Source organism: Ips typographus, linkage group LG14, assembly GCF_016097725.1.
Source record: "Ips typographus isolate SLU linkage group LG14, UJ_Ityp_2.0, whole genome shotgun sequence".
Classification (NCBI taxonomy): domain Eukaryota; kingdom Metazoa; phylum Arthropoda; class Insecta; order Coleoptera; family Curculionidae; genus Ips; species Ips typographus.
This window is the reverse complement of record NC_138435.1, coordinates 3,105,627-3,117,965: the sequence shown is the minus strand read 5'-3', so window position 1 is coordinate 3,117,965 and position 12,339 is coordinate 3,105,627. Positions and strand designations below refer to the sequence as shown.

The 12,339-nt window shown below is 34.6% G+C and overlaps 1 protein-coding gene across 2 annotated transcripts in view; it reads left to right on the top strand.

Moving 5' to 3' along the window:
* The window catches only part of didum (dilute class unconventional myosin), a 69,073-nt gene that overhangs the window by 56,360 nt on the left and 374 nt on the right, over positions 1 to 12,339 (top strand). For both annotated transcript variants that reach the window (XM_081992896.1, XM_081992895.1), the window contains exons 18-20: positions 649 to 842; positions 900 to 1,088; positions 8,164 to 8,412. In XM_081992896.1, the coding sequence (XP_081849022.1) occupies positions 649 to 842; positions 900 to 1,088; positions 8,164 to 8,412 (632 nt within the window). The remainder of the gene's footprint in view (positions 1 to 648; positions 843 to 899; positions 1,089 to 8,163; positions 8,413 to 12,339) is intronic.

Sequence of the window (12,339 nt, the reverse complement as noted above, 5' to 3'; positions counted from 1 at the left end):
CGTCAAAACTGCCAAAAATCCATTCAGAAAACAGAAAAATGCAATTAAAGCTTCCAAAATGTGTTCAAGACACATTTTGCAGGTTGTTTGATGTTAAATAGTACTTTTGACAGTTTTGACGTGTGTGACAGCCGAAACGTCACGTCAAACACTCTGTCAAACGTCAAAACTGTCAAAATTCCATTCAAGAAGCTAAAAAATGCAATTATAGCGTCCAAAATGTGTTCCGTACACATTTTGCAGGTTTGTTTGATGTTAAATAGTGCTTTTGACAGTTTTGACGTTTGTGACGCAGCCAAAACGTCACGTCAAACGTCAAAACCGTCTAACCTAACCCAAAATTCACCGTTTAGACGGACGACAGCTGTCGCTTGTCAAATTTGGTACAAAATCCCGATTACCAGACGGTTTCTGTGCTAATTCGGGGGGGGGGGGGAAATCGAACGGCGGCGCTGATTCGCTCGCGCATCCTTCCGACAGATGACAGCTGTCGCTTGTCGCTTGTCAAAATAAACAAGATGGCGTCCGCTAATTTTTGAAGGCGAATATCTCGTAAACGGTTAGAGGTAGGACGGTGATTTTTGGTAGGAAACCAGTTCAGGATGGCGGCAATGCGATGCGCTAATAATAATTTTTGGTTTTGTTTAGCGCTGATGCACAACCTGGAAGAGAAGGTGCAACCGCTCATAGTGCCGGCCATTTTGGAGCACGAAGAGGTGCCGGGAATGAGCGGCAAACCGGGCGGCATGCGCAGCAGAGTGGGCAGCGTGAGCAGCCCCGAAGGAGCGCCGACTCAGAAACCCACCGCCGCTCTGATCCAGGAACTGTCCAATCATCACAAAGTGAGCGGAAACCTGTCAATTTGACAGGCGATTTGACTCAAAACTTTCTTCCCCCAGATACTGGTCTTTTACGGCGTGGACTCGAAACTGATTTCCTGCCTGTTTAAGCAAGTTTTCTACTTTATCTGCGCGTCCAGTCTGAACAATCTGCTGCTCAGAAAGGAACTCTGCCAATGGGCGAAAGGCTGTCAAATCAGGCACAACCTGTCGCACTTGGAGATGTGGATCAGGGACCGGAATTTGGATGTAAAGTTGTTTTTTTTTTTTTTTTTAGAGTTTGCGCCATATTTCTGGGTGGTTAAAGGGAATTTCGCGGGCTTGAAAACGAAAAAGACAGTCTGCTACAAAATCGTTTGTAAAACACACTTAGGGTGACCAAATCGCGTTTTTAAGCACATTTTTGGAATCCTCATTAAATTTCCTATCCAATAACCTGAAAAACACTCAAAAATTCGGTACAGTCAGGTAGAAAAGGGCTGTCATAGTTTAAAGTGCAAAACACTCAGTTTTAAAGGACAGTCTGCTACAAAATCGTTTCTAGAACCCACTTAGAGTGACCAACTCGCATTTTTAAGCACATTTTTGGAATCCTCATTAAATTTCCTATCCAATAACATGAAAAAACACTAAAAAATCTAGTACAGTCAGGTAGAAAAGTGCTGTTTAAGTTTGAAGTGTAAAACACTCAGTTTTAAAGGACAGTCTGCTACAAAATCGTTTCTAAAACCCACTTAGAGTGACCAAATCGCATTTTAAAGTACATTTTTGGAATCCTCATTAAATTTCCTATCCAATAACCTGAAAAAACACTCAAAAATTCTGTACAGTCAGGTAGAAAAGCGCTGTTCAAGTTTGAAGTGCAAAACACTCAGTTTTGAAGGACAGTCTGCTACAAAATCGTTTGTAAAACCCACTTAGAGTGACCAAATCGCATTTTAAGGTACATTTTTGGAATCCTCATTAAATTTCCTATCTAATGACATAAAAAAACCCTACAAATTTAGTACAATCAGGTAGAAAAGCGCTGTTAAAGTTTAAAGTGTAAAACACTCAGTGTTAAAGGGCAGTCTGCTACAAAATCGTTTCTAAAACCCACTTAGAGTGACCAAATCGCATTTTTAAGCACATTTTTGGAATCCTCACTAAATTTCCTATCCAATAACCTTAAAAAACACTACAAATTTAGTACAGTCAGGTAGAAAAGCGCTGTTAAAATTTAAAGTGCAAAACACGCCATATTTCTGGGTGGTTAAAGGGAATTTCGCGGGCTTGAAAACGAAAAAGACAGTCTGCTACAAAATCGTTTGTAAAACACACTTAGGGTGACCAAATCGCGTTTTTAAGCACATTTTTGGAATCCTCATTAAATTTCCTATCCAATAACCTGAAAAACACTCAAAAATTCGGTACAGTCAGGTAGAAAAGGGCTGTCATAGTTTAAAGTGCAAAACACTCAGTTTTAAAGGACAGTCTGCTACAAAATCGTTTCTAGAACCCACTTAGAGTGACCAACTCGCATTTTTAAGCACATTTTTGGAATCCTCATTAAATTTCCTATCCAATAACATGAAAAAACACTAAAAAATCTAGTACAGTCAGGTAGAAAAGTGCTGTTTAAGTTTGAAGTGCAAAACACTCAGTTTTAAAGGACAGTCTGCTACAAAATCATTTGTAAAACCCACTTAGAGTGACCAAATCGCATTTTTAAGCACATTTTTGGAATCCTCATTAAATTTCCTATCTAGTGACATAAAAAAACATTAAAAAATCTAGTACAGTCAGGTAGAAAAGCGCTGTCAAAGTTTGAAGTGCAAAACACTCAGTTTTTAAGGACAGTCTGCTACAAAATCGTTTGTAAAACCCACTTAGAGTGACTAAATCGCATTTTTAAGCACATTTTTGGAATCCTCACTAAATTTCCTATCCAATAACTTGAAAAAACACTAAAAAATGTAGTACAGTCAGGTAGAAAAGCGCTGTCAAAGTTTGAAGTGCAAAACACTCAGTTTTTAAGGACAGTCTGCTACAAAATCGTTTCTAAAACCCACTTAGGGTGACCAAATCGCATTTTTAAGCACATTTTTGGAATCCTCATTAAATTTCCTATCCAATAACCTGAAAAAACACTCAAAAATTCGGTACAGTCAGGTAGAAAAGCGCTGTTCAAGTTTGAAGTGCAAAACACTGAGTTTTTAAGGACAGTCTGCTACAAAATCGTTTGTAAAACCCACTAAGAGTGACCAAATCGCATTTTTAAGCACATTTTTGGATTTCTCACTAAATTTCCTATCCAACGACATGAAAAAACACTAAAAATGTAGTACAGTCAGGTAGAAAAGCGCTGTCAAAGTTTGAAGTGCAAAACACTCAGTTTTGAAGGACAGTCTGCTACAAAATCGTTTGTAAAACCCACTTAGAGTGACCAAATCGCATTTTAAGGTACATTTTTGGAATCCTCATTAAATTTCCTATCTAATGACATAAAAAAACCCTACAAATTTAGTACAGTCAGGTAGAAAAGCGCTGTTAAAGTTTAAAGTGTAAAACACTCAGTGTTAAAGGGCAGTCTGCTACAAAATCGTTTCTAAAACCCACTTAGAGTGACCAAATCGCATTTTTAAGCACATTTTTGGAATCCTCACTAAATTTCCTATCCAATAACCTTAAAAAACACTACAAATTTAGTACAGTCAGGTAGAAAAGCGCTGTTAAAATTTAAAGTGCAAAACACTCAGTTTTAAAGGACAGTCTGCTACAAAATCGTTTCTAAAACCCACTTAGAGTGACCAAATCGCATTTTAAAGTACATTTTTGGAATCCTCACTAAATTTCCTATCTAATGACATAAATAAACACTACAAATTTAGTACAGTCAGGTAGAAAAGCGCTGTTAAAGTTTGAAGTGCAAAACACTCAGTTTTAAAGGACAGTCTGTTACAAAATCATTTGTAAAACCCACTTAGAGTGACCAAATCGCATTTTGAAGCACATTTTTGGAATCCTCATTAAATTTCCTATCTAGTGACATGAAAAAACACTAAAAATGTAGTACAGTCAGGTAGAAAAGCGCTGTTAAAGTTTGAAGTGCAAAACACTCAGTTTTAAAGGACAGTCTGCTACAAAATCGTTTCTAAAACCCACTTAGAGTGACCAAATCGCATTTTAAAGTACATTTTTGGAATCCTCATTAAATTTCCTATCCAATAACCTGAAAAAACACTCAAAAATTCGGTACAGTCAGGTAGAAAAGCGCTGTTAAAGTTTGAAGTGCAAAACACTGAGTTTTTAAGGACAGTCTGCTACAAAATCGTTTCTAAAACCCACTTAGAGTGACCAAATCGCATTTTAAAGTACATTTTTGGAATCCTCATTAAATTTCCTATCCAATAACCTGAAAAAACACTCAAAAATTCTGTACAGTCAGGTAGAAAAGCGCTGTTCAAGTTTGAAGTGCAAAACACTGAGTTTTTAAGGACAGTCTGCTACAAAATCGTTTGTAAAACCCACTAAGAGTGACCAAATCGCATTTTTAAGCACATTTTTGGAATCCTCATTAAATTTCCTATCTAGTGACATGAAAAAACACTAAAAATGTAGTACAGTCAGGTAGAAAAGCGCTGTTAAAGTTTGAAGTGCAAAACACTCAGTTTTAAAGGACAGTCTGTTACAAAATCATTTGTAAAACCCACTTAGAGTGACCAAATCGCATTTTGAAGCACATTTTTGGAATCCTCATTAAATTTCCTATCTAGTGACATGAAAAAACACTAAAAATGTAGTACAGTCAGGTAGAAAAGCGCTGTTAAAGTTTGAAGTGCAAAACACTCAGTTTTAAAGGACAGTCTGCTACAAAATCGTTTCTAAAACCCACTTAGAGTGACCAAATCGCATTTTAAAGTACATTTTTGGAATCCTCATTAAATTTCCTATCCAATAACCTGAAAAAACACTCAAAAATTCGGTACAGTCAGGTAGAAAAGCGCTGTTAAAGTTTGAAGTGCAAAACACTGAGTTTTTAAGGACAGTCTGCTACAAAATCGTTTCTCAAACCCACTTAGAGTGACCAAATCGCATTTTAAAGTACATTTTTGGAATCCTCATTAAATTTCCTATCCAATAACCTGAAAAAACACTCAAAAATTCTGTACAGTCAGGTAGAAAAGCGCTGTTCAAGTTTGAAGTGCAAAACACTGAGTTTTTAAGGACAGTCTGCTACAAAATCGTTTGTAAAACCCACTAAGAGTGACCAAATCGCATTTTTAAGCACATTTTTGGAATCCTCATTAAATTTCCTATCTAGTGACATGAAAAAACACTAAAAATGTAGTACAGTCAGGTAGAAAAGCGCTGTTAAAGTTTGAAGTGCAAAACACTCAGTTTTAAAGGACAGTCTGTTACAAAATCATTTGTAAAACCCACTAAGAGTGACCAAATCGCATTTTTAAGCACATTTTTGGAATCCTCATTAAATTTCCTATCTAGTGACATGAAAAAACACTAAAAATGTAGTACAGTCAGGTAGAAAAGCGCTGTTAAAGTTTGAAGTGCAAAACACTCAGTTTTAAAGGACAGTCTGCTACAAAATCGTTTCTAAAACCCACTTAGAGTGACCAAATCGCATTTTAAAGTACATTTTTGGAATCCTCATTAAATTTCCTATCCAATAACCTGAAAAAACACTCAAAAATTCTGTACAGTCAGGTAGAAAAGCGCTGTTCAAGTTTGAAGTGCAAAACACTGAGTTTTTAAGGACAGTCTGCTACAAAATCGTTTGTAAAACCCACTAAGAGTGACCAAATCGCATTTTTAAGCACATTTTTGGATTTCTCACTAAATTTCCTATCCAACGACATGAAAAAACACTAAAAAATCTAGTACAGTCAGGTAGAAAAGTGCTGTTTAAGTTTGAAGTGCAAAACACTCAGTTTTAAAGGACAGTCTGTTACAAAATCATTTGTAAAACCCACTTAGAGTGACCAAATCGCATTTTTAAGCACATTTTTGGAATCCTCATTAAATTTCCTATCTAGTGACATGAAAAAACACTAAAAATGTAGTACAGTCAGGTAGAAAAGCGCTGTTAAAGTTTGAAGTGCAAAACACTGAGTTTTTAAGGACAGTCTGCTACAAAATCGTTTCTAAAACCCACTTAGAGTGACCAAATCGCATTTTAAAGTACATTTTTGGAATCCTCATTAAATTTCCTATCCAATAACCTGAAAAAACACTCAAAAATTCTGTACAGTCAGGTAGAAAAGCGCTGTTCAAGTTTGAAGTGCAAAACACTGAGTTTTTAAGGACAGTCTGCTACAAAATCGTTTGTAAAACCCACTAAGAGTGACCAAATCGCATTTTTAAGCACATTTTTGGATTTCTCACTAAATTTCCTATCCAACGACATGAAAAAACACTAAAAAATCTAGTACAGTCAGGTAGAAAAGTGCTGTTTAAGTTTGAAGTGCAAAACACTCAGTTTTAAAGGACAGTCTGTTACAAAATCATTTGTAAAACCCACTTAGAGTGACCAAATCGCATTTTTAAGCACATTTTTGGAATCCTCATTAAATTTCCTATCTAGTGACATGAAAAAACACTAAAAATGTAGTACAGTCAGGTAGAAAAGCGCTGTTAAAGTTTGAAGTGCAAAACACTCAGTTTTTAAGGACAGTCTGCTACAAAATCGTTTCTAAAACCCACTTAGAGTGACCAAATCGCATTTTAAAGTACATTTTTGGAATCCTCATTAAATTTCCTATCCAATAACCTGAAAAAACACTCAAAAATTCTGTACAGTCAGGTAGAAAAGCGCTGTTCAAGTTTGAAGTGCAAAACACTGAGTTTTTAAGGACAGTCTGCTACAAAATCGTTTGTAAAACCCACTAAGAGTGACCAAATCGCATTTTTAAGCACATTTTTGGATTTCTCACTAAATTTCCTATCCAACGACATGAAAAAACACTAAAAAATCTAGTACAGTCAGGTAGAAAAGTGCTGTTTAAGTTTGAAGTGCAAAACACTCAGTTTTAAAGGACAGTCTGTTACAAAATCATTTGTAAAACCCACTTAGAGTGACCAAATCGCATTTTTAACCACATTTTTGGAATCCTCATTAAATTTCCTATCTAGTGACATGAAAAAACACTAAAAATGTAGTACAGTCAGGTAGAAAAGCGCTGTTAAAGTTTGAAGTGCAAAACACTCAGTTTTTAAGGACAGTCTGCTACAAAATCATTTGTAAAACCCACTTAGAGTGACCAAATCGCATTTTTACGCACATTTTTGGAATCCTCACTAAATTTCCTATCTAACGACATGAAAAAACACTAAAAATTGTGGTACAGTCAGGCTGTCAAAGTTTGGTATATTGAACCACCCTGTAACTTGAAAAACAACCGAGTCGAATGACAATTTACCTCTAACGCCCTCTAGCGGCGTTATTGGTCAAGCTAGAAAAACGCGCGACCCTGATTTGGATAGGTCTTAAACCCGTCAACCAATCAGGTTCTATGAATTTTTGACGTATCCTGTCAAATAACCGAGTTTTGCGAGGTTAAAACCGGCCAAGATCAACTTTTCTGGGGAGGGGGCTGATGCTTTTGAAAAAAATCAAATATCTCAGAAACGGTTAGAGTTACGGACATTTTGCGAGAGACCGAAAGTGTCCGGAATGTTCTTGCGCACCGGAATGACTAGGTTTACGCGCCGGTTTCGGGGCACCGAAAACGAGGTAAACGCAGCCAAAACTCAGGCAGACAAGCCACAATGTAATGTAACGTGTCACTTTGACAGCTCGCAACTCTGTTGTTTTTCACGTTACAGGGTGCGCTAAAAAAGCGTCGGGCAGCTCTGGAAATTCTCTTTAAAACACCTAACCGCACTTTTTGCTCTTCAAGTCACCGAAACGGAGTTACACGACCTCGAACCGAACTAACTCGTCAAAGTTGAAGTATTATACAGTTACTCACTTTGAACGTAAATAACTCGGTTATTTGACACTTTTACGATTTTCCTGTTATAAGACAGTTTATAGAGAAAACTACGGGCTACAAGTTTATTTATGTGACATTTTGCCGTAACTGTCAAAATAACCGAGTTACGGGCCGTCAAAACTCCCTCCGTCAATGTCACACTTTGACTCCGCCCGCTCGGCCTTTAAGGCCGAATAACTCGCTTACAAGACAAGTGCGCTAAAATTACTATACCGCATGATTCGTAGAGAATTTCACGGGCTTTAATTTGGCACATTGAACCACCCGGTAACTGTCAAATTAACCGAGTTACCGGGCCGTCAAAGTGACACGCGTCCAAATCAACTTTCCAGGAAGGACCGATCCAGGCGATGTTGCAACCGATCATCCAGGCGGCTCAATTGCTCCAAGCCCGCAAAACCGACACCGAGGAGGACGTGAACAAATTGTGCGACATGTGCAGCGCCCTCTCGCCCCTACAAATCTGCAAACTGCTGAACCTCTACAGTGCAGTGGACGATTACGACAAAATTCCCTACTCTTTCATCAGAAAAGTGCAAGATCGACTGAAGGAACGACACGAGAACCAAACGGAACAACAGGTAACCGCAACATGATAAATGTTTACCCTAAAAAACATGATAAATGTTTACCCTCCAAAGGAAACATGATAAATGTTTACCCTAAAAAACATGATAAATGTTTACCTTCCAAAGGAAACATGAATAATGTTTACCTTCCAAAGGAAACATGATAAATGTTTACCCAAAAAACATGATAAATGTTTACCTTCCAAAGGAAACATGATAAATGTTTACCCAAAAAAACATGAAAAATGTTTACCCTCCAAAGAAAACATGATAAATGTTTACCTTCTAAAGGAAACATGATAAATGTTTACCTTCCAAAGGAAACATGATAAATGTTTACCTTCCAAAGGAAACATGATAAATGTGTACCCTGCAAAGAAAGCAACATGATAAATTACTGTCTTAAAGTATTAACTTTGTTTAACATCAAATCTAGCTTTTCCCAACATGATAAAGTCTTTCAAACTAGTTCTCGAAAAGTTTACAACATGATAAATGTTCACTCGAAGCGTTGAAACATGATAAATGTTGTGTTCGAACTGTTTTAAAAATTTTAATGTTGCCAAATGCAGTTTTACGATTAAGCAACATGATAAATGTTTGCCCCCAATGTTTGTAGACTTTTACACAACATTATCATGTTGCAATGCTGGTTTAGACAATTTTGAACATTTATCATGTTCAAGGACTAATTTAGACATTTTTGACAACATTTATCATGTTTAAAAGCTAGTTTAGACAATTTTGAACATTTATCATGTTGAAAGACTAATTTAGACATTTTTGACAACATTTATCATGTTCCAAAGCTAGTTTAGACAATTTTGAATATTTATCATGTGAAATGACTAATTTAGACACTTTTGACAACATTTATCATGTTCCAAAGCTAGTTTAGACAATTTTGAACATTTATCATGTTGAAGGACTAATTTAGACACTTTTGACAACATTTATCATGTTCCAAAGCTAGTTTAGACAATTTTAAACATTTATCATGTTGAAGGACTAATTTAGACACTTTTGACAACATTTATCATGTTCCAAAGCTAGTTTAGACAATTTTAAACATTTATCATGTTGAAGGACTAATTTAGACACTTTTGACAACATTTATCATGTTCCAAAGCTAGTTTAGACAATTTTAAACATTTATCATGTTGAAGGACTAATTTAGACACTTTTGACAACATTTATCATGTTCCAAAGCTAGTTTAGACAATTTTAAACATTTATCATGTTGAAGGACTAGTTTAGACATTTTTGATAACATTTATCATGTTCCAAAGCTAGTTTAGACAATTTTGAACATTTATCATGTTGAAGGACTAGTTTAGACACTTTTGACCACATTTATCATGTTCCAAAGCTAGTTTAGACAATTTTGAACATTTATCATGTTGAAGGACTATTTCAGACAATTTTGAACATTTATCATGTTGAAGGACTAGTTTAGACACTTTTGACAACATTTATCATGTTCCAAAGCTAGTTTAGACAATTTTGAACATTTATCATGTTGAAAGACTAGTTTAGACACTTTTGACAACATTTATCATGTTCCAAAGCTAGTTTAGACAATTTTGAACATTTATCATGTTGAAGGACTAATTTAGACATTTTTGACAACATTTATCATGTTCCAAAGCTAGTTTAGACAATTTTGAACATTTATCATGTTGAAGGACTAGTTTAGACATTTTTGACAACATTTATCATGTTGAAGGACTATTTCAGACAATTTTGAACATTTATCATGTTGAAGGACTAATTTAGACATTTTTGACAACATTTATCATGTTCCAAAGCTAGTTTAGACAATTTTAAACATTTATCATGTTGAAGGAATAGTTTAGACACTTTTGACAACATTTCTCATGTTCCAAAGCTAATTTAGACAATTTTGAACATTTATCATGTTGAAGGACTAGTTTTAGACACTTTTGACAACATTTATCATGTTTCAGAGCTAGTTTAGACAATTTTGAACATTTATCATGTTGAAGGACTAGTTTAGACATTTTTGACAACATTTATCATGTTCCAAAACTAGTTTAAACAATTTTGAATATTTATCATGTGAAATGACTAATTTAGACATTTTTGACAACATTTATCATGTTCCAAAGCTAGTTTAGACAATTTTAAACATTTATCATGTTGAAGGACTAATTTAGACATTTTTGACAACATTTATCATGTTCCAAAGGTAGTTTAGACAATTTTAAACATTTATCATGTGAAATGACTAATTTAGACATTTTTGACAACATTTATCATGTTGAAGGACTAGTTTACACACTTTTGACAACATTTATCATGTTCCATGTTTGAAAATTATCTTTTCAAGTCACAAAAACAATTTTGAGCTGTAACTTCGTTACCTGAAGTCAAAAGATTCTGAAAATTTGAGGTTAGAAGCTCCAAAGGCCACTGACCAATTGCCCTTAATTTCAAAATTCTCACTTTCAAACTGAATTTTTTAAAAATGTTTGAATTTTTCAAAATTGTCTTTTCAAACATTAGAAGTCACAAAAACAATTTTGAGCTGTAACTACGTTACTTGAAGTCAAAAAATTCTGAAAATTTGAGGTTAGAAACTCCAAAGGCCACTGACTAATTGCCCTTAATTTCAAAATTCTCACTTTCAAACTGAATTTTTTAAAAATGTTTGAATTTTTCAAAATTGTCTTTTCAAACATTAGAAGTCACGAAAACAATTTTGAGCTGTAACTTCGTTACCTGAAGTCAAAAAATTCTGAAAATTTGAGGTTAAAAGCTTCAAAGGCCACTGACCAATTGCCCTTAATTTCAAAATTCTCACTTTCAAACTGAATTTTTTAAAAATGTTTGAATTTTTCAAAATTGTCTTTTCAAACATTAGAAGTCACGAAAACAATTTTGAGCTGTAACTTCGTTACGTGAAGTCAAAAAATTCTGAAAATTTGAGGTTAGAAGCTCCAAAGGCCACTGACCAATTGCCCTTAATTTCAAAATTCTCACTTTCAAACTGAATTTTTTAAAAATGTTTGAATTTTTCAAAACTGTCTTTTCAAACATTAGAAGTCACGAAAACAATTTTGAGCTGTAACTACGTTACTTGAAGTCAAAAAATTCTTAAAATTTGAGGTTAGAAGCTTCAAAGGCCACTGACCAATTGCCCTTAATTTCAAAATTCTCACTTTCAAACTAAATTTTTTAAAAATGTTTGAATTTTTCAAAATTGTCTTTTCAAACATTAGAAGCCAGGAAAACAATTTTGAGCTGTAACTTCGTTACCTGAAGTCAAAAAATTCTGAAAATTTGAGGTTAGAAGCTTCAAAGGCCACTGACTAATTGCCCTTAATTTCAAAATTCTCACTTTCAAACTGAATTTTTTAAAAATGTTTGAATTTTTCAAAATTGTCTTTTCAAACATTAGAAGTCACAAAAACAAATTAAAGCTGTAACTTTGTTACCTGAAGTCAAAAAATTCTGAAAATTTGAGGTTAGAAGCTCCAAAGGCCACTGACCAATTGCCCTTAATTTCAAAATTCTCACTTTCAAACTGAATTTTTTAAAAATGTTTGAATTTTTCAAAATTGTCTTTTCAAACATTAGAAGTCACGAAAACAATTTTGAGCTGTAACTTCGTTACTTGAAGTCAAAAAATTCTGAAAATTTGAGGTTAAAAGCTTCAAAGACCACTGACCAATTGCCCTTAATTTCAAAATTCTCACTTTCAAACTGAATTTTTTAAAAATGTTTGAATTTTTCAAAACTGTCTTTTCAAACATTAGAAGTCACGAAAACAATTTTGAGCTGTAACTACGTTACTTGAAGTCAAAAAATTCTGAAAATTTGAGGTTAAAAGCTTCAAAGACCACTGACCAATTGCCCTTAATTTCAAAATTCTCACTTTCAAACTGAATTTTTTAAAAATGTTTGAATTTTTCAGAA